This window comes from Pelophylax lessonae (genome assembly GCF_965119305.1).
Source record: "Pelophylax lessonae genome assembly, chromosome: 5".
NCBI lineage: Eukaryota > Metazoa > Chordata > Amphibia > Anura > Ranidae > Pelophylax > Pelophylax lessonae.
This window is the reverse complement of record NC_138772.1, coordinates 514,376,215-514,400,136: the sequence shown is the minus strand read 5'-3', so window position 1 is coordinate 514,400,136 and position 23,922 is coordinate 514,376,215. Positions and strand designations below refer to the sequence as shown.

Sequence of the window (23,922 nt, the reverse complement as noted above, 5' to 3'; positions counted from 1 at the left end):
GGGGAGCTCTCTATCGGGAGGGGGGGGTAACTAATGTGATAGGAAGCTGTTAAGTAATTTGCGGACCCTGGTGTGATGAGCAGACTCTGATGCGATGGGCAGACTCTGAGGTATGGAGGGGACTATGATGCAATGGGGAGCTCTCCTATATAGCGGGGACTTTAATATGATGGGGAAGCTCTAATGTAATTGGAGGACCCTGATGTGATGGGGAGACTCTGGTGTACAGGGGGCCTCTGATGTGATGGGGAGCTCTCTAATCTTTAGGGGGGGGACACTAATTTGATGGGGAGACTCTGACTTGATGGGGGTGGGGGGGGGCCTTTGAGGTATGGAGGGGACTATGATGCGATGGGGAGCTCTCATCAATAGGGGGACTCTAATGTGATGGGGAAGCTCTGATGTAATTGGAGGACCCTGATATGATGGGGAGAATCTGGTGTATAGGGGGCTCTGATGTGATGGAAAGCTCTCATCTATAGGGTGGCACTAATGTGATGGGGAGACTGATTTATAGGGATGTTTCTGATGTAATGGGGAGATTCTGGTGTATAGGGGCCTCTGATGTCCTGGAGAGGTTCTGATGTGATGGGGGGGACTCTGATGTGATGGGGGGGGGGACTCGGATGTGATGGGGAGCTCTCATCTAAAGGGGGGGACTATAATGTGATGGGGAGACTCTGTTGTGAAGGAGGAACCTGTGATATGAAAGGGGCTTTTTATGTGAAATTACTTTCCTCAAGGTGGTTGTGTAAGTCCCCCCCCCCCCAGACTCAGGTTTCCCATTGATAAGTAACATTCACGTTTTGTACAGGTTAGACTGGGGTACCTCGAGATTTTGCAGACTTTTCAAGGGTGCGGCAACGGAAAAAAGGTTGAGAATGCTGCTCTAAAGTGCTACAAAATTACCACTGTGGAATATGTTTGTGAGATATAGATCTGTGTGTGTGTATGTATATATGTGTATGTGTATATATATATATATATCTATATCTATATATAGATATAGATATATATATATACATACATACATTTCTGAGTGCAGGGCACAGCGACGCTTCTATATTCATTACCACCTAAAGAGCCGGGCTCACTTGTCCACTAATTATCTGTGTACTGCACCAGCAAATAGAAGATCTCCTTCATTCTCAGATTAAATAAAAGCCATTTTCAGATGAGCGAAGCCTAACAGTGAAACCCCAATTCAAAGGATCCGACTAATTACACCTCCCGGGAGGCTGTGGTGTATTTGATGCGTTCTGAGCTTGCTGTGAAGTGGTGACATTCAATGAAAGCCGAGTACGATGTCCCCTCTTTAATCACATACATTGCACAGAAATGACAAATTCCAGTAGATGGCAGAGAAAGGCCACCGCCTAAGTAACTGATCATAGTATAAAGTGGACCTGTCATTTACAAACAGGCACACAGACAAGAAGTAGATTACACAGATACAGCAAGAACCTGATGAAGTCAAACTATCAAAATCTTAAAGTGGACGTTCAGTCCCAGTTATTTCTTTATTTTATCATAATTTACCATTTATTATGAATGGCACCCCGGTGCAGTAAGGCAATGCACATGTGTCATTTATTTTTGTTTTAGGGGAAACCTGCGCTTCGGTCTTTCTCCCTCCCATCTGAAGCCCCCTAGGATACCCACATCATGCATTCCAGGGGGTTTGTACTACACACTAAGGCCCCTTTCACACGGGCGATCCGATCCACCGGTCAGTTTTTCAGGCGGACTGGATCGGATGCTCCATGCATCTCTATGGGGCAGCGGATGTCAGTGGAGACATCTCCGCTGACACCCACTGCTATCCGATCCGATCCTGTCCGTGAAATCCGGATGGATGGAAACCCTACTTTCCATCCCTCTGGAGTACCGGATCAGATGGGATCGGATGAGAATGGACAGGCGGTCCGTTCTGATCCGATCTCCCCATAGAGGAGAGCGGGGATCTGACAGCTCCATCTCTGCACACAGAGAGGAGACAGACCTGTCATCCGCCTGCTCAGCGGGGATCGGCGGATTGATCTCCCACTGAGCAGAACAGACTCCGTCGGGCGGTGTGTCCGTGTGAAAGGAGCCTTAGTATGTGGAGCGTCATCGGGAGCTGGTTGTTAGGACCGGGAAGAGAAAGCTGGCTCCCAATGCTGGCAGCACAACACCTGCCATGTGCCGGCTTTCAGCAAATTACTGCAGGACAATGTGGGTGGGTGAGTACATTAAGCTGGCCCTGGATTATGCAATTCAACCACAGCTTGAAGGAAAGAAAATTGCTTGATTACCCCATCAACACAGGCAGTGTTAATGGGAGAATCCCTCCAGGCTGTGCGATTGTATGCTAACAGTGGGAGATTTCCACGCTGGCAGAATACAATGATCACTGCTGGCGACTATAGCTGCCAGCAGTGATCACAAAAAAAAAGTCAGACAGGCTGGCTGTACTAAAGTCAAATCAATAGATAAACTTTAGTACAACTAGCCTGCCCACAGATGGAAGATATATGGCCGGATTTATTTGAATTCAACACAGCAGATAAAGTACATAGGAGGAGGTTAAGAGTAAAATTAGACCTTGGGGTGGGGGGGGGGTGAAGTTCCAAATTTCCACTTTAACCTGTTGTCACCCTTGTAACACATGTGTGGCTGCAAAAGGGTAGGCTTTAAGGCCCACACGCCACACATACATGTTGCTGGGTGGTCGATGTTTCTGTGCTGAGAGAGAGCTCCCAGCACAAAGAGTAGGGATCGCCAGATTATCGGGGGGGTCGATATTCAAGTTTTTTAAGTATCGACCACAAACTTGCCGATAGGGCAGATATTGCTTCAAGTGGTTGTACTGGAGTGATGCCTGCCGCTACGGGCATCACCCAGTACCATTTTTTTTTTTTAGAGCAGACTGTCTGCTTTCTTGTAATAACCGCCGATGCGGCTAATCAGAGGCTCGGCTGTTATTACAAGCAGTGAGAGGGGACGTCTTATAGACCCCAGATCCCTCCATAAAGAGTACCTGTCACCCCAGACACCTTATGGACCCCAGATCCCTCCATAAAGAGTACCTGTCACCCCAGATGTTTTATAGTCCCCAGATCCCTTCATAAAGAGTATTTGTCATCTCAGACATTGTATAGACCCCAGATCCCTCCATAAAGAGTACCTGTCATCCCAGACTTCTTATAGATGCCAGATCCCTCCATAAAGAGTACCTGTCACCCCAGACACCTTATGGACCCCAGATCCCTCCATAAAGAGTACCTGTCACCCCAGATGTTTTATAGACCCCAAGTCCCTCCATAAAGAGTACCTGTCACCCCAGACTTCTTATAGACCCCAGATCCCTCCATAAAGAGTACCTGTCACCCCAGATACCTTATGGACCCCAGATCCCTCCATAAAGAGTACCTGTCACCCCAGACTTCTTATAGACCCCAGATCCCTCCATAAAGAGTACCTGTCACCCCAGACTTCTTATAGACCCCAGATCCCTCCATAAAGAGTACCTGTCACCCCAGATACCTTATGGACCCCAGATCCCTCCATAAAAAGAGTACCTGTCACCCCAGACGATTTATAGACCCCAAGTCCCTCCATAAAGAGTACCTGTCACCCCAGACTTCTTATAGACCCCAGATCCCTCCATAAAGAGTACCTGTCACCCCAGACTTCTTATAGACCCCAGATCCCTCCATAAAGAGTACCTGTCACCCCAGATACCTTATGGACCCCAGATCCCTCCATAAAGAGTACCTGTCACCCCAGACGTTTTATAGACCCCAAGTCCCTCCATAAAGAGTACCTGTCACCCCAGACTTCTTATAGACCACCAGATCCCTCCATAAAGAGTACCTGTCACCCCAGACTTCTTATAGACCCCAGATCCCTCCATAAAGAGTACCTGTCACCCCAGACATCTTATAGACCCCAGATCCCTCCATAGTGAGTACCTGCCACCCCAGACTTCTTATAGACCCCAGATCCCTCCATAAAGAGCACCTGTCACCCCAGACTTCTTATAGACCACCAGATCCCTCCATAAAGAGTACCTGTCACCCCAGACATCTTATAGACCCCAGATCCCTCCATAAAGAGTACCTGTCACCCCAGACACCTTATGGACCCCAGATCCGTCCATAAAGAGTACCTGTCACCCCAGATGTTTTATAGTCCCCAGATCCCTTCATAAAGAGTATTTGTCACCTCAGACATCTTACAGACCCCAGATCCCTCCATAAAGAGTACCTGTCATCCCAGACTTCTTATAGATGCCAGATCCCTCCATAAAGAGTACCTGTCACCCCAGATCCCTCTAAAGAGTACCTGTCACCCCAGACATCTTATAGATGCCAGATCCCTCCATAAAGAGTACCTGTCACCCCAGACACCTTATGGACCCCAGATCCCTCCATAAAGAGTACTTGTCACCCCAGATGTTTTATAGTCCCCAGATCCCTTCATAAAGAGTATTTGTCACCTCAGACATCTTATAGACCCCCAGATCCCTCCATAAAGAGTACCTGTCACCCCAGACACCTTATGGACCCCAGATCCCTCCATAAAGAGTACCTGTCACCCCAGACACCTTATGGACCCCAGATCCCTCCATAAAGAGTACCTGTCACCCCAGATGTTTTATAGTCCCCAGATCCCTTCATAAAGAGTATGTGTCACCTCAGACATCTTATAGACCCCAGATCCCTCCATAAAGAGTACCTGTCATCCCAGACTTCTTATAGATGCCAGATCCCTCCATAAAGAGTACCTGTCACCCCAGATCCCTCCGTAAAGAGTACCTGTCACCCCAGACATCTTATAGATGCCAGATCCCTCCATAAAGAGTACCTGTCACCCCAGACACCTTATGGACCCCAGATCCCTCCATAAAGAGTACTTGTCACCCCAGATGTTTTATAGTCCCCAGATCCCTTCATAAAGAGTATTTGTCACCTCAGACATCTTATAGACCCCAGATCCCTCCATAAAGAGTACCTGTCACCCCAGACACCTTATGGACCCCAGATCCCTCCATAAAGAGTACCTGTCACCCCAGATGTTTTATAGTCCCCAGATCCCTTCATAAAGAGTATTTGTCACCTCAGACATCTTATAGACCCCAGATCCCTCCATAAAGAGTACCTGTCATCCCAGACTTCTTATAGATGCCAGATCCCTCCATAAAGAGTACCTGTCACCCCAGATCCCTCCATAAAGAGTACCTGTCACCCCAGACATCTTATAGATGCCAGATATCTCCATAAAGAGTACCTGTCACCCCAGACACCTTATGGACCCCAGATCCCTCCATAAAGAGTACCTGTCACCCCAGATGTTTTATAGTCCCCAGATCCCTTCATAAAGAGTATTTGTCACCTCAGACATCTTATAGACCCCAGATCCCTCCATAAAGAGTACCTGTCACCCCCAGATACCTTATGGACCCCAGATCCCTCCATAAAGAGTACCTGTCACCCCAGACGTTTTATAGACCCCAAGTCCCTCCATAAAGAGTACCTGTCACCCCAGACTTCTTATAGACCACCAGATCCCTCCATAAAGAGTACCTGTCACCCCAGACTTCTTATAGACCCCAGATCCCTCCATAAAGAGTACCTGTCACCCCAGACATCTTATAGACCCCAGATCCCTCCATAGTGAGTACCTGCCACCCCAGACTTCTTATAGACCCCAGATCCCTCCATAAAGAGCACCTGTCACCCCAGACTTCTTATAGACCACCAGATCCCTCCATAAAGAGTACCTGTCACCCCAGACATCTTATAGACCCCAGATCCCTCCATAAAGAGTACCTGTCACCTCAGACGTCTTATAGGCCCCAGATCCCTCCATAAAGAGCACCTGTCACCCCAGAATTCTTATAGACCACCAGATCCCTCCATAAAGAGTACCTGTCACCCCAGACATCTTATAGATGCCAAATCCCTCCATAAAGAGTACCTGTCACCCCAGACATCTTATAAATCCGGCCCAGATCCCTCCATAAAGAGCACCTGTCACCCCAGACATCTTATAGACCCCAGATCCCTCCATAAAGAGTACCTGTCTCCTCAGACATCTTATAGACCCCAGATTCCTCCATAAAGAGTACCTGTCACCCCAGACATCTTATAGACCCCAGATTCCTCCATAAAGAGTACCTGTCACCCCAGAGTACCTGTCACCCCAGACATCTTATAGATGCCAAATCCCTCCATAAAGAGTACCTGTCACCCCAGACATCTTATAGACCCCAGATCATGTGATCACTGTGACAGCCAATCACAGTGATCACATGATCACTGATCTCCCCACCCCCAGAACTTTGTAAAGGGACGCCAGGGAGGGCAGGAAGGGGTTAAAGGGACTTCAGATGAGACATTTATGCGGTCATTTAGCTAAGGAGATAAGTATAAAGCCAACAGTAGACTGACCTTTTCTGCCAGCCAGCCTATGTGCCGAATTTCATGACTTCCGGAGATTCCATTTTTTCCCAGCTGACTTTGGACTTCGGCGATCACCTTGGGGAGAAGTTCCGTCGCCGCTCCATGAATGGTGCTGAACCAGGTCTGGGCTGCCGCAGGATCTTTTGCTCGCAGCACCACAGTATGCTTGGCATCAGGTGAATGCAGTTCTAGATGTCTGCAATACAGAAAACATGCATTTACAGCAGGAAATCCTGGGATCTGCACATAATCCGCTGTTCTTAGCTCTGGATTTTCTGATATTTTTACACAATCTTGCCACACACAGTTTAATAAAAACTGTACAACCTTCAACTAATCTCCAGGCAGATATCACAGACACAAATTACTGCAACCCTGTATAAATTAACCCCTTCCTGCCGTCCTTTTAGGAGATCGCAACACCGGAGGCATTGTCACCTGTTTGCTCAGCTTTCGGACCATGTGATCGATGGGATTGGCTGTTACAGTGATTAGTCAATGGGAAGGCCCATTTTCTACCAACTCCCAATGGGAAGGCCCATTTTCTACCAACTCCCAATCTAAGCTGTGTGACTAGCAGCTGTCAGTGACAGCGCCGTCACAGTGCGGAAGCCACACTCCCAGCACAAAACAGGTACACATATATGTGGAGGCACAGAACAGGACCAACCCGTGCTGACATACTATATTGTCAAAAGTATTGGGACCCCTGCCTTTACACGCACATGAACTTTGATGGCATCCCAGTCTTAGTCCGTAGGGTTCCATGTTGAGTTGGCCCACCCTTTGCAGCTATAACAGCTTCAACTCTTCTGGGAAGGCTGTCCACAAGGTTTAGGAGTGTGTCTATGGGAATGTTTGACCATTCTTCCAGAAGCACATTTGTGAGGTTGGTTCCTGATGTTGGACGAGAAGGCCTGGCTTGCAGTCTCCGCTCTAATTCATCCCAACGGAGTTCTGTCGGGTTGAGGTCAGGACTCTGTGCAGACCAGTCAAGTTCCTCAACCCCAAACTTGCTCATCCGTGTCTTTATGGACCTTGCTTTGTGCACTGGTGCGCAGTCATGTTGGAACAGGAAGGGGTCATCCCCAAACTGTTCCCACAAAGTTGGGAGCATGAAATTGTCCAAAACGTCTTAATATGAGGACGCCTTAAGAGTTCCCTTCACTGGAACTAAGGGGCCAAACCCAACCCCTGAAAACCAACCCCGCACTATAATCCCCCCTCCACCAAATGATTTGGACCAGTACACAAAGCAAGATCCATAAAGACATGGATGAGCAAGTTTGGGGTGGAGGAACTTGACTGCCCTGCACAGAGTCCTAACCTCAATCCAATAGAGCTGAGACTGCGAGCCAGGCCATCTCTCCAACATCAGTGCCTGACCTCATGAATGTGCTTCTGGAAGAACAGTCAAACATTCCCATAGACACACTCCTAAACCTTGTGGACAGTCTTCCCAGAAGAGTTGAAGCTGTTATAGCTGCAAAGGGTGGGCCAACTCAATATTGAACCCTACAGACTAAGAATGGGATGCCATTAACGTTCATGTGTGTGTAAAGGCAGGCGTCCCAATACTTTTGGCAATATAGTGACTGTCCACTGGGTAGGACAATCTTTGTGTACTTAGTAGCAGACCATGAATAATAATAACTATGAAATTGGTCTTAGTCCCCGTTCACACTAAGGCGACCTGTGAGGCGACCTGGTCACCTCACAGGTCGCCGTAGGTCGCCTTCCATAGGGAAGCTGCGGACCCGTTCTAATAGGAGCGACACAAGTCGCTCCGACTTAGAAAAAGGGTCCGGAGCTTCTTTGGGGCGACCCGGAGGCGACCGCCATAGACTTTAATGTTATGAAGTCCGTGGCGGCCGCTCCGAGGTCGCGGCGCGCTGCTCGCACTGCGACCTCGGAGGTCGCCCCTGGAAGTCAGTTCGCGGCAATGTGAACGGGGCCTCAGATGACGAAACTGTACTCATGTGTACATTATATACTGTACTTGTTACTCTACTAGGATGTTCCGGGTATGTAAGAGCTCTGGATTGAGACAAGTACACACTATAGAGGGATATGCTTTGTTTATATTTCATGTCTCAGGTTTACAACTAGTGATCCACCGATATAGTTTTTTTAGTGCCGATACCGATATTTTGATCATCGGATATCGGTATCGGCCGATATTTTCGGACATTTAATTTATTTTATTTTTAATTAAAAGGTACTGTGGTGGAGGGATCTGGGGGTCTAAAAGACCCCAAACCCCTCCTCTGCACTTAAAAGCATTCAAAACGCCAAGTTTGGCTGTTTTGAATGCTCGCATTTTTTTTTCATTTGCAGCCGAGTACCCGGAAGTGATGTCATAACATCACTTCCGTTTTTTTTTACATGGAGACCCGATCAGAGCCGAATGCAGCTTTGATCAGGTCTTCGGCGGTCATGCAGGTAGGATGCCTGGGTCCCCGGGTGGGGCGGGAGACCCGGGCGAGCTGCGGCAGGCGGCGGGAGACGTCTCCTACCGCTCCCTGTAATGACAGCCGAGCGGCTTCTCAGCCGCATTGGCTATAGACGCTGGTAACGGGGAGATGCCTCTAACTGCAGGTATTAGTCTGGTTCAGCACTTTGCGAAATATCGGCAATATCGGTAACATCAGGGGAAAGTGCATATCGGACCCCGATATATCGGCATTGCCGATAATCGGTTGATGTCTATTTACAACCACTTTAAAGAGTTTGTTACCCTAACACATCATATTCCTGATATGTGCCTGTTGTACCATGTACTTGTATGAGAAAGTATCCTGTTCTCTTTGTATTGTTTCCTTTACCTGAAATCTCTGGTGTTCCTGCCAGTCCCTCTGCTTTCCTATTACAAACTGAGCACACTAAGCAGGAGAGCACAGCATGGTCAGTTCTCTAGCTATGCTGGGAACTCAGCCTGCTCTCCTCCAATGATCAGACTTATCCTTACACGCCCTCACTGCACAGCCATTCACTGGGAAGCTCAGTGTACTGCTTCTTCTCCATCCAGCTCTTATGCTGCTGAGAACAGAGGGAATGTGATCACTTATTAAAAAAAAGGGGAAAGGGTATTTATAATGCTCATATTATATCTATACACAAAAGTTTTGTCTTTCATTTCTATTTTAGGCCCTTTTCACACGGGGCGGATATGTTTTGACGGACTCTGCTTGCTCAGTGGGGATCGCTCCACTGAGCAGATGGATGACAGGTCTGTCTCCGCTCACTGTGCAGAGATGGACCTGTCAGAGTCCAACTCTCCTCTATGGGGAGATCAGATAAAAAGGACCGCCTGTAAGTTTTCATCTGATCCCATCCAAACCGACCCGCTGGATGGATGGCGAACGTATTGCCATATGTCTGTTTTCAGCGGATCTTGTCATATCGGATGTCAGCAGACACATGTCCCCTGACACCTGCCTCCCCATAGAGGACAATGGGTGGCCCGATTGGGTCCGCCTGAAAAACAGACAGGCGGACCCGATCGTTCAATCAAGTGAAACGGGCCTTAAACTGAATGTGTTGTTTTACAAGGTAATCGTTTACAAATCAGAACGCCTGATCCACATAAAAGTTCTGAGTCCTGAAGGCAAAAGATCAATAGAACAAAACGGGTGACTTGCAATGTTAGAGGAACTCGCTACAACTTTCCTTTAATTATCAGGAAGGTGAAAAGGATAGAGTCTAAAATAAATAGCTTATTTCCCCAAATCCATTATTAGACTATTTCTCATTTATTTCCCCTCCACGTCCCTCTGACCCCTCCCTGCCTGCGATCTCTGAATTTTAGCGATATCATTTTCCCGCGTCTTCATATTAAAAAGAATTTGTCCAGGTAATCCCCGAGTTGTGTGCATTCCCAGACCTCATCTGCAAGATGTAATTACAGTCTATTGGAGTTTTTAATGTGTCCCGGGTAATAGCTGTGATCCCAGATAGCTGCTGCCGAGCGGCTCCCATCGCCGGCCTGGAGAGCTGAGAACCGCAGAGACTTTCTCCCAATTGATTGCTAGAGAGCAGGAATGAATCCGTATTTCGGGGATTCAGACATAACACCTATGGCCTCCTCTGATTAGTATGTTCGGTGCATCTGAGGACAGTTGCCTGGTAATGAGGAGACACAAGCGGACCGTCTCATTCTCGGCGTGTCATGCACTTGGCCAGGCAGAAAAAAAACCTGAAATGTTTTCCAGATCTTTCACCGAGGCGCTTCCACATAAGGGCAAGTCAAGGTTGTCCTTTAGTTTGGCACCGGTGACATGCTCACTTAATAGGAAAGTCAGATCATCTGCCAGGTTATTGTGTCTCATTGACTTAAAAGGAGACCGCGGTCCTGACGAACACTACCAACCTACAAAGGTGACGCTGAGTTCTCCGGCATGGTCCGCTCGGTGAGGTACAGAATATTCTGATACGAGGCTTCCATTTACAGTGGATCTTGCAGTAAAAATCCAACATTTGCTTAACCACTTAGGCTACATTCACATCTGAGCGTAGCGTTTTCACGCGTTTATTTTACCGCGATTTACAGGCGTTTTTTTGTGCAGGCGTTTTTAGATTGAATAGAAACCAATGGAAAACGCCTGTAATCTGCCCAAAAAGAAGCTCATGTACTTTTTTGAGCGTTGGGCGTTTTGCTCACAGCGTCAGAACGCTCAGATGTGAACAGGGGCCATTGAAATGAATAGGATTTGTCTTGTTGGGCGTTTTGAGAGCTGATCCTAGAGCAGAAAAACTCCCCAAAAATGCCCCAAAACGCCTACATGTGAAGCCCCAGCCCTATTTCGGACACTTTTTATTTACAAGTTAAAATCAGTATTTTTTCCTAGAAAACTACTTAGAACCCCCAAACATTATATATATTATTTTAGCAAAGACTTTGGAGAATCAAATGGCGGTCATTGCAATATTTTTTGTCACGCAGTATTTGCGCAGCGGTTTTTAAAACGCCATTTTTTTGGAAAATTTTTTGAAAAATCACATTTCACTGCATTTAAAAAATACTAAACAGTAAAGTTAGCCCATTGTTTTTGTATATTGTGAAAGATGATGTCACGCCGAGTAAATAGATACCCAACATATTACGGTTTAAAATTGCGCGCACCCATGGAATGGCGACAAACTACGGTCAATAGAAATCTCAATAGGCGACGCTTTAAATTTTTTTAACAGTTACCAGTTTAGAGTTAGAGTGTAGTTCTTTTTTTTTTTTAATTATTGCTCACGCTCTGGCGATCGCGGCGATACCTCACATGTGTGGTTTGAACAGCGATTTCATTCGCGGCTCGACTCCCATATACGTTTTTTTTTTGTGAGCGCGGTGACGGTGGCGGCTAAATTTTTTATTTTTTTTTCCTATTTATTTTTTAACTTTATTACAGTTTTTTAAAAAAAATTAAAATCTGATCACTTTTATTGCTGTCACAAGCAATGTAAACATCCCTTGTGACACCAATATGCAGTGACAGGTACTCTTTATGGAGGGATCGAGGGTCTAAAAGACCCTCGACCCCTCCACTACACTTCCATGTATGCAAAACGCCAAAAACAGCGTTTTTGCATACAGCCGTTTTTTAAATTTCCCGCCTTTTGCAGCACAGTAACCCGGAAGTGACATCATGGACGCCGCCTCCGGGTTACGTCATCGGAGACCCGATCAAAGCCGTTTCCGGCTTTGATCGGGACTCCATCCAGCCGGCGGACATGCCGGCTGGGTGCTCGGGGCTCCCGGTGGGACGGGAGCCCAGGTAAAAGTCACGGAAGGCGGTGGGAGGGACGCATCGGTCGTTACCGATGGAAAGCCTACCGTTGGCACTAAACCACGGTACCGGGATGATGCCTCTAGCTGGAGGCATCATCCTGGTAAACCCCCGCAAAGTTACCCGGCGTATATATACGTCAGTTTGCGGTAAGTAGTTAATCTATGTAGGCCCTCTGCCCCATCATTAACCCCTCCCAGCTGTGGGAGCTGGGCCTTTAACGCTTTTGCTGCCAAAGTCATTTTTGCATTTTTCTTCACATGTTTAACCAAGGGGATTCACTCCAGAGATAAAGCAATTATTCTCCCACTCTACAAAGACTTTGGTCCGGCCACATCTTGAATTGCTCCATTTCACTTGAAGGATAACGGGGATATCACACAGGCATCTACTTTCACTTAATTGGGATTTATATGGGTTGAAATTTACCCACAGTTATTATACTATGCATGCACTAGAACTGCCCCCCAGATGTCCCCTCGACTTGGATGGGTCTTTTTGCCACAGCCTCGGGTGAGGCTTGTGTCTTGCCGCCCCTTCACCCTTCTTTTTAAAAGCTGATTTTTAAATCGCTTTGCATTATACTCTTGAAGAAGCGGATAGGGTCCCGCGAAACGCGTCAGTATGCCAAGTGGTTTTACTCATCATGTCTATATCAAGCATGTATTCATTTCTTATATATATTATGTAATTGTATTATGTATTTACTGTATCTATCATGAATTGTTATATGTCAGTTCTCAAATACATATATATTTTTACTTCATTCAGGAATTAATTTTTATTTTATTTTTTTGCATTTATTTTCGCTGTGTTGTTCTATTTCTCTAACCAATTTGTTAACGTATGTACTCTATATATCTACTTTGGTAAAATAGTTGGCCTCACTCAAAGTCCCATGACCTCCTTTATATATTTCTTGTATACATATTTAGGGATGGGGCCCCCCACAAATTTATGATGATAAAATAAATTGCAAAGTCCCAAAAAATCACCCACGGTGAAGAAAATGTGTTTCAAGTAATTGCTGCAATCTGGACCTTCAGGTGTGTGCTCCAAAAAACACCCTGGGCAATCCACCACCAGATGGACTCACCAGAACTTATTACTGGTAAAATTATAAACTAGCAACCACACATTGCTCCTGGGATAAATAGTCTGCAGCCAAAATCTCCCAACCTTTACAACGTTTTTAATTTTATATACAGTGCCTTGCGAAAGTATTTGGCCCCCTTGAACTTTGCAACCATTTGCCACATTTCAGGCTTCAAACATAAAGATATAAAACTGTAATTTTTTGTGAAGAATCAACAGCAAGTGGGACACAATCATGAAGTGGAACGAAATTTATTGGATATTTCAAACTTTTTTAACAAATAAAAAACTGAAAAATTGGGCGTGCAAAATTATTCAGCCCCCTTAACCACTTAAGCCCCGGAGGATTTGGCTGCTAAACGACCAGAGGGTATTTTGCGATTCGGCACTGCGTGACTTTAACGGACAATTGCGCGGTCGTGTGACGCTGTACCTAAACGAATTTGGCGTCCTTTTTTTCCCACAAACAGAGCTTTCTTTTGGCGGTATTTGATCACCTGTGCGATTTTTTTATCACGCGCTATAAACAAAAAAAGAGCGTAAATTTTGCAAAAATAGCAATATTTTTCCCTTTTTTTTAATATGAAATTCCCCCCAAAAAAAATGTAAAAATCAAAATGTTTTAATATTTTCGGCCAATTTGTTTTATGCTACCTATGTTTGGTAAAAAAAAAATCGCAAAAAGCGTATTTTGATTGGTTTGCGCAAAAGTTATTGCGTTTACTAACAAAGGGAAAGATTTTTGTCATTTTTGTTGTTTTTTTTTTTTAACGCGTAATGGCGGCGATCTGCGATTTTTTTTGCGGTACTGCGACATTGCGGCGGACAGATCGGACCCTTGACTGACATTTTTGACACTTTTGGGGTTACCAGTGACATTTCTACAGTAATCAGTGCTATATATATGCACTGTTACTGTAAAAATACACTGGTAGTGAAGGGGTTAACTTTATTTGAGAGGGAGGGGCTGTGTGTGTCCCTAGGGGCGTGATTCTAACTGTGATTGGCTGTGGCTTCAACTGTATGCAGAGTGATCAATGGATCTACATAGTAGATCCATGTGATCATCTCTCATACAGAGAGGAGAATGACAGGCAGCTTGTTTACACAAGCTGCCTGACTTTCTCCCTCTCCCCCGCCGATCGCAGAGTGGCCGGCGGCGATCGGGTCCGCCGGTCACACGCGCGGGGGGGTCCGTGACCACGCGGGAGCGCGCCTCCGGCGGCGCGCGCTCGCTCCCTAAACCCTCACAGGTGAGCGACGTAGACCTACGTCACTTTGCCTGTGAGGGGCTGACCGCCGCCGTAGATAGTCGTGCGGCGGTCGGCAAGTGGTTAAGTTAATATTTGGCTCCATCCAAAAGGTCGCAAAGTTCAAGGGGGCCGAAAACTTTCGCAAGGCACTGTATTTGCATTCATATATATAGGGAACAAAAAGGAAAGAAAGGTGCTCCCATAGCGTATGGCTCCTCACCCAGTCTGGTTCTTCGCTAGTTTTCAGGTCCCTGGCACCAAAATGCTAACTGTGGTAAGCCGGCTGTGACTCCTTGTGGCTTCCCACTGCGCATGAGCAAGCCGAATTGGGCTTTGTAAAGGTCTTGCAGCCTTCTGGGGGGCCTTGGCAATCTGAGCTGAGTGGTAGAGGGTACCTGTCAAAACCAATTACCTCCCCCCCCCCCAAAACAAAATGAGTAAGTTAAGGTAGAGGGGGGGGGGGGGCAACATAAAGCAGAACTTCCCCTTTTTCATTTTAGGTTTAACGCACACAAATTAAATATATTATCTTATGTGACACAAACTCTTTATGACCGGTTCCCTTTAATGAGGCATCAGGGGCCTTTTAGACCCCTGATGTCTCACCTGTTTTCCACTGAAGCTAACACAATTTGAGCGTCACTGAAAGCGATCCGGTGGCTGTGCAGACACCAAACCCCTTTCATTAGCAAGCTGACAGTTGCCTTGTTAAGTATATACACCTTCGGTGGAAATAACCCCATCAACATATGACATACCACGGTTGCAGGAAAAGGGTTAAACGATAGGAACACCAGAGTTCGAACCTGGGCTTCTCAGTCATGTGATGTTTCTGATTGGCTGTCACAATGATCATGTGGTCTAGATACCACCCACCTGCTCCTTATCGCAAACAGTGACCGGGAGCTGTCAGTGATTTCATGTTCACGGTGCTGGGGGCACTCCCTGCACAAACAGATGCAAGCTGTAAGCAAATGTGTGGCTGGTGTTAAGGAATAATATTCTAAATATACATTTTATTTTTTTTAAGCGCAAACGCAGTCCCCCACTACCACAAATTATGGAGTCGAGTTTCCCGCATTTAACGGAAATCGCAGGGGTCAGCACACCCGGAGCGCAATGGATGAGCCTCGCCCTGGGAGAACCACCTTCATGATCATAGTATCTCCCCTGCCAGGTAAGTATTCTAAATATTCTTTTAATACGCTTCCTATTTTTACAGTTTCCATCGGTGGCGAGGGTGAAATAACACTACTTCCAGTGAAATCAAACAGCAATGCTGAATTGCCCAAATCTTTCAAAGAAGACAATGATACTGCATGGTGCTGTAACATCATTTTATGAGATTTGGACTATTCAAGATTCCCCAGGATCTTGTTGGAAGAATTCTGACTACCACGGGATGGTTAGCTTGGGAAATATAGAATAAAAAGCAGATTTTGTTGCAACATTTTTCAATCCAGAGCCCCATAAGACTTCTTTTCTGATACTCTCAGCCTGATGACCAGCATCATCCAACCCATATCTTTGGAGCCCTGACTGTTCTAGGAACCCACCCCCCATCCAACACGACATCCAATGCCCCCAAACATCTTTTTACCTTCCATAGCTGGACCCCCTAACCTTTTACCACCATCCCTGTACAACCTCTTACCCAACCTGTGCATGCTTCCTCAACCCTCACTCCATGCCCACCTTCACGGTCACCCTACAAACTACAGGAACCCCCTCGACATCCAATGCCCCCAAACCTCTTTTCTCCCTTCCATGGCTGGACCCCTTACCCTTTCATAACCGAAGCCTGAACCAACTCTGTCACCCAACTTATGCATGCTCCCTCCCACATTCACCGCCCTTCAGTGTTACCCTACAACTACAGGAACCCTCTTGACATCCAATGCCCCGACACTTCTATCTTCCTTTCAAGGCTAGACCCCCTATCCTTTCATTACCAATCCCTGCAACACTTCTCTCACCCAACCCGTGCATGCTTCCTCCACCCTCACTCCATGCCCACCTTCACTGTCGCCTTACAACTACAGGAACCCCCTCAACATCCAATGCCCCCAAACCTCTTTCTCCCTTCCATGGCTGGACCCCCTACTCTTTCACCACCATGCATGTACCATCTTTATCATCCAACCTGTGCATGCTCCCTCCCACACTCGCTCCAGGCCCCCCCTTCAGTGTCACCCTATAACTACAGGAACCCCCTCGACTTCCAATGTCCCCACACCTTTTTCTTCCTTCCATGGCTATACCCCCTACCCTTTCATTACCAATGCCTGCACCCCCTCTCTCACCCAACCTGTGCATGCTCCCTCCCACACTCGCTCCAAGCCGCCCTTTAGTGTCACCCTACAACTACAGGAACCTCCTCAACATCCAATGCCCCCACGCCTCTTTCTTCCTTCCATGGCTAGACCCCCTACCCTTTCATTACTAATGTCTGCACCACTTCTCTCACACAACCTTTGCATGCTTTGCCCACACTCGCTCCAGGCCACCCTTCACTGTCACCCTACAACTACAGGAACCCCCTCAACATCCAAAGCCCCTACACCTTTCTTTCTTTCTTCCATGGCTAGACCCCCTACCCTTTCATTACCAATGCCTGCACCCCCTCTCTCACCCAACCTGTGCATGCTCCCTCCCACACTCGCTCCAGGCCCCCCTTCACTGTCACCTTACAACTACAGAGACCCTCTCAACATATAATGCCCCCACAACCTCTTTCTCCCTCCCATGGCTGGACCCCCTACCCTTTCACCACAATGCATTCACCACCTCTCACACCCAACCTGTGCATGCTCCCTCCCCACACTCGCTCCAGGCCCCCCTTCACTGTCACCGTACAACTACAGAAACCCTCTCAACATCTAATGCCCACCCCTCTTTCTCCCATCCATGTCTGGACCCCCTACCCTTTCCCCACCATGCATGCACCACCTCTCTCACCCAACCTGTGCATGCCCCCCTTCAGTGTCACTCTACAACTACAGGAACCCCCTCGAGGACCAATGTCCCCACACCTCTTTCTTCCTTCCATGAATAGACCCCTACCCTTTCATTACCAGTGCCTGCACTATCTCTATCAACCAACCTGTGCATGCTTTGACCACCTTCACTCCAGGCCCCCTTCACTGTCACCCTACAACTACAGGAACCCCCTGACATCCAATGCCCCCATACCTCTTTCTTACTTTCATGGTTAGACCCCCCCTAACTTTTCATTACCAATGCCTGCACCACCTCTCTCACCCAACCTGCGCATGCTCCCTCCTCACACTCGCTCCATGCCCCCCTTTACTGTCATACCACAACTACAGGCCCCCCCTTCACTGTCATACCACAACTAAAGTCCCCCCCCCCCCCTCGTTATCCAATGCCCCAAAACCTTCTACCTTCCTGCTCTAAGCACCATGCCTGAATACTCCTTCCCCCTTTCCTATGCTCTCAGTACGCCAACCATTCCTTTTCTGGAACAGACACACTTCTGCTGGTTTACAGCTTTATAACCAGTCATTTTAGCTCCTCTAATTGTGTTTTTTAGCGGTCTTGTCATTTGATACGTGTCAATTTGGTTTACATACAATTAATCAGCCAGGAGGTGTAAAAAGACAATAAAACCAAGGAAACGGACAGGAGATGCCTCATAAAATCTTGGAAAATTCAAGATATTTTACCTGGGGTAAGCAGCATTTTGAACTCTGCCACAATTAAACCATTAGACTGTCACTTCATTGCAAGTCTAGCTAAAGGGTATATATATTACCCAACCAGTTCTATGCTTCCTGGTAGAAATGTAAAAAAATAAAGCAAGTTTTACTGCGTGAGCCCAAAGTCCATGGAATGATTGCTGATTGCTGCTTGTGTGGAAATGCCATGACGTGACGGTGAAGGAGTCGAGCAAGCAAACTAATCTGCAAAACTTTCAGTTCTTCTTTGCAGGAACCAGATAGATAGTGCTGGTAGTCACAATTTGCTGTGGTACCACTCAAAGCAGTGCCGCTGTTCACTTCCCAGCCTGCAGGTTCCGACTCCTCCGCAGTGTTGGGGGTAAATAGTTACAAAGTAACTGATTACAGTAACTACATTACTTTTTTTGGTAACTAAGTAATGTAACTAGTTACAATACTAATATTGGTAACTACACTACTTTACTAGGCTATAGGAACGCGCTTTCCTGCGTTACCCAAGCCGTTGCGATACAATCGTTATTTCGAAGAATAGAGAGGGATGAAGTTTATGACTTTTTGTTGCACTTTATGTTTTATTCTGTTTTTTCAGGTTTTGTTCTCATGTTTCCCAAAGCCTGTGTTTATACAATAAACTCTATGCAGAAAGAGTGTCATGTATCTTCTTCTACACGGTCAATTAAGAAAGAGGAAAGTAAAGTAATAAGTAGTGAAGTTACTTTTCAAATGCAGTAACTAGTAAAGTAATCTCATTACAATTTACAGAAGTAACTAGTTACATTTTTTAAGTAACTACCCCAACACTGCTCCTCCGCTAACACACCATTTCCGTAAAAAGGTAGAAAACCTTGTTTCCGCACACTTCAAAACCCACCCAGCTCCTCTCACTGACGCATTTCACCCCACAATGAGCCTTAAAGTGATATTAAACCCTCAGTTTTCTAAGCACTTTCAGCAGCTGATTTAATCACTTACTGAATGTGAAGCTTCTTTATCTTTTATTCCAGGGGTGTCAAACTCAATTTCATCACGGGCCGTATCAGCATTATGGTTGCCCTTACATCAGATGTCAAGAACCCCCCCACCATTAGAAGTCAAGAGTCCCCCACCCTCCCTTACCCCACACAGGGCCAGATTAACGTAGGGGCTATTGGAGCTGCAGCTCCAGGCCCCTACCTTTATATAGGCCCCGGGTTGGCCATATTCACTGTGACCGCTCTTCTGTCACTTGTAAACACAGAAGACTGGCTTCTATGCTCGCTTCCCCAGGCAGCACCCTCAGAACCTCCCCACACAGCACGAAGGCCGGACAAGGAGGGACAGTTGCCGAAGCATGGATGTGTTTATGGGCTTCAGAGACAGCATCCGATGTGGAATTAGGCATGCATGGCTGCACCCTTCCTCCTCTGGGTGCATGCCAAGGCACGGCCCTTAAGGCCCTTCAAAATCCTCAGCACCAAGCCCATGATGCTCTTAATCCAGCCCTGACCCCACAGTGCACTCCCCTTACCTTGTGCTGCTGCAAACCTATTTATCCTCCATCTTTGAGGAATCCTTATTGATGCCTTGGTGACGTATTTTTACATTTGAGCTTCTTGTATGTATATTAAACGCTTGAGGTCGCACATTACCCCGGGGATAATCTTTAACCACTTGCCGACCGCCCCACGCAGATTTGCTGCGGCAGGGCAGCTCGGCCGCGCAAAATTGTGTACATGTACGTGATTATGTGCACGCAGCCTCAGCCTGGTTTTGACAGGCACCTGCTCCTACTTCCTGGTAAGATTGCCGCACAGCGATCTACATCATGTCCAGCCCCTCCTGCTTCCATCTGCTGCCTGTACGTGTCCCCCATAAGATGGCGGGACCATTCAGAAAGTGCAGCGCAACTCGCGCATGCGCAATAGAAATCAGACTGAATCCTGAAGGCTTCACTGCCAGTTTCCCTTACTTACAATGCCGGCGGCCACCTCCAAAGTCGTTGGATGAATCAGCCTGGGGTGCCGACATCGCGGGATCCCAAAACAGGTAAGTGTCCTTATATTAACATTTAGAAGCTACAGTATTTGTAGCTGCTGACTTTTCATTTTTTTCCCCCCAGACTGGAAGTCCGCTTTAACTCCTAGTGTGCCTTCACTCTTTACAAAGGAGCTGCGTTTCTAGTAGAGATCGACCGATTATCGGCAAAGCCGATATATCGAGGGCTGATATGCACTTTCCCCGATATATCGGAATCGGCCACCAAGGTTACCGATATTGCTGATATTTTGGGAAAGTGTTGTACCGGAGTGATGCCTGCAGCTAGAGGCATCACCCCGGTACCGGCGTCCATAGCCGACGGTCGGCTGTCTTGTAAAGACAACCGATGCGGCTGAGAAGCCGCTCGGCTGTCATTACAAGGAGCGGGAGGGGATGTCCCCCCCCCTCCCGCCGCCTTCCGCGACTCGCCCGGGTCTCCCGTCCCACCGGGCATCCTACCTGCAGGGCCGCCGAAGACCCGATCAAAGCCGCATTTGGCTCTGATCGGGTCTCCATGTAAAAACCCGAAGTGATGTCATGACATCACTGCCGGGTACTCGGCGCCAAATTTAAAGAAATGACAGCATTCAAAACAGCCAATCTTGGCGTTTTGAATGCTTTTAAGTGCAGCGGAGGGGTTTGGGGTCTTTTAGACCCCCAGATCCCTCCACAAGAGTATCTGTAAAAAATAAATAAATAAATAAAAAAGAAAATAAGAATGTATTTATTTATTTATTTTAAATATCGGGCAATACCGATATGCGATGACCAAAATATCGGTATCGGCAATAAAAAAAAACTATATCGGTCAATCACTAGTTTCTAGATTCCGCTTTAAGTCCCGGTTTACAGGTATGCGATGTGGGAGCCCTGCGAATCCACTGCGGGGTCCCGCATCGCATTCAACTCGCAGGCAGTTCACACTGCCAATACAAAGTTAACGACACCCCAGATCAGTTTGCATATCGCAGTGCGAACTGTCAGTTCGGACATGAATCGGATCGCATAGGTGTGAACACCCATGCGATCCGATTCTGGTGCGGATCCAAAAAAGGGTCCTGTGCGAGTTGTGTCCGAATGTGATGAGAATTCAGCCATGCAATCTGTATGGCTGAATTTGCATCGCACAGACATCGCATGTGGTTTGCAGAGCAGTGCCCTACGAATCACACGCGATGTCTGTCATTGCATATATGTGAACCGGCTCTAAATCAATTCAATTCATTAGAATGTTGTTGAAATAAGGAAGGCAAATTATAAGCAGATTAAACTTCAGCTCTAATTTTTTCATTGCCATTCATCCATCGAGCGACATTCACAAAACATAACATGTACTGGTGTGAATGATTGAAACATTCCAACGCAGCAAAAGCAAACTTCCTAGATTCTGATAGGAGGGGGGGGGGGTGATCACATGCTTAGGGCCCCCAGTGACAGTATGTTATGTTTGTATTCCCACTACACCTCTTAAATGTAATTATTTCCAGTGATGGGGAGATTAGAATAACAGAGAGACATGATAAATTCCCATTAAGCCTTTAAAGTTCATACATCACTTAGAATCTCAACTAAACATTACTAAAGATGGAAAGTTGTTGGAGTCGAGGGACTCCTGGACATTCCCAGCCGTGCCGGTTTGTATAACCAGACTTGAAAGCTCACATGGAAGCGCAATTAACAAGACATTCACTTAATTCGGCTAAGCGCTATTTGTATCTGAAAAGTGACCACAATAATATAACCCCGGTCACTTGTCAATTTAACTGCTTTAGGACCAGCCCATAGCAGATTTACTGCTACAGAGGGGCTCTCCTGTGCAGAATTGTATATTTATATATATATATATCTATATCTACATATATACACACACACACTGTGTATATATATATACAGGTCCTTCTCAAAAAATTAGCATATTGTGATAAAGTTCATTATTTTCTGTAATGTACTGATAAACATTAGACTTTCATATATTTTAGATTCATTACACACAACTGAAGTAGTGCAAGCCTTTTATTGTTTTTAATATTGATGATTTTGGCAAACAGCTCATGAAAAACCAGAATTCCTATCTCAAAAAATTAGCATATTTCATCCGACCAATAAAAAAAAAAGTGTTTTTAATACAAAAAAGTCAACCTTCAAATTATGTTCAGTTATGCACTCAATCCTTTTGCAGAAATGACTGCTTCAATGCGGCGTGGCATGGAGGCAATCAGCCTGTGGCACTGCTGAGGTGTTATGGAGGCCCAGGATGCTTCGATAGCGGCCTTGAGCTCATCCAGAGTGTTGGGTCTTGCGTCTCTCAACTTTCTCTTCACAACATCCCACAGATTCTCTATGGGGTTTAGGTCAGGAGAGTTGGCAGGCCAATTGAGCACAGTAATACCATGGTCAGTAAACCATTTACCAGTGGTTTTGGCACTGTGAGCAGGTGCCAGGTCGTGCTGAAAAATGAAATCTTCATCTCCATAAAGCTTTTCAGCAGATGGAAGCATGAAGTGCTCCAAAATCTCCTGATAGCTAGCTGCATTGACCCTGCCCTTGATAAAACACAGTGGACCAACACCAACAGCTGACATGGCACCCCAGACCATCACTGACTGTGGGTACTTGACACTGGACTTCAGGCATTTTGGCATTTCCCTCTCCCCAGTCTTCCTCCAGACTCTGGCACCTTGATTTCCGAATGACATGCAAAATTTGCTTTCATCCGAAAAAAGTACTTTGGACCACTGAGCAACAGTCCAGTGCTGCTTCTCTGTAGCCCAGGTCAGGCGCTTCTGCCGCTGTTTCTGGTTCAAAAGTGGCTTGACCTGGGGAATGCGGCACCTGTAGCCCATTTCCTGCACACGCCTGTACACGGTGGCTCTAGATGTTTCTACTCCAGACTCAGTCCATTGCTTCCGCAGGTCCCCCAAGGTCTGGAATCGGTCCTTCTCCACAATCTTCCTCAGGGTCTGGTCACCTCTTCTCGTTGTGCAGCATTTTCTGCCACACTTTTTCCTTCCCACAGACTTCCCACTGAGGTGCCTTGATACAGCACTCTGGGAACAGCCTATTCGTTCAGAAATTTCTCTGTGTCTTACCCTCTTGCTTGAGGGTGTCAATGATGGCCTTCCGGACAGCAGTCAGGTCGGCAGTCTTACCCATGATTGCGGTTTTGAGTAATAAACCAGGCTGGGAGTTTTTAAAAGCCTCAGGAATCTTTTGCAGGTGTTTAGAGTTAATTAGTTGATTCAGATGATTAGGTTAATAGCTTGTTTAGAGAACCTTTTCATGATATGCTAATTTTTTGAAATAGGAATTTTGGTTTTTCATGAGCTGTATGCCAAAATCATCAATATTAAAACAATAAAAGGCTTGCACTACTTCAGTTGTGTGTAATGAATCTAAAATATATGAAAGTCTAATGTTTATCAGTACATTACAGAAAATAATGAACTTTATCACAATATGCTAATTTTTTGAGAAGGACCTGTATATATATATATATATATATATATATATATATATATATACATACATATACACACACACACACACACACACACACACACACACACACACACACACATATATATATATATATATATATATATATATCTAGATATATATATATATATATATACAC

The 23,922-nt window shown here is 46.3% G+C and overlaps 1 protein-coding gene across 1 annotated transcript in view; it reads right to left on the bottom strand.

Moving 5' to 3' along the window:
- SNTB1 (syntrophin beta 1) overlaps positions 1-23,922 on the bottom strand; it is a 286,808-nt gene that overhangs the window by 83,829 nt on the left and 179,057 nt on the right. Inside the window, exon 3 of the mRNA XM_082257931.1 lies at positions 6,435-6,642. Within this exon, the coding sequence (XP_082114057.1) occupies positions 6,435-6,642 (208 nt within the window). The remainder of the gene's footprint in view (positions 1-6,434; positions 6,643-23,922) is intronic.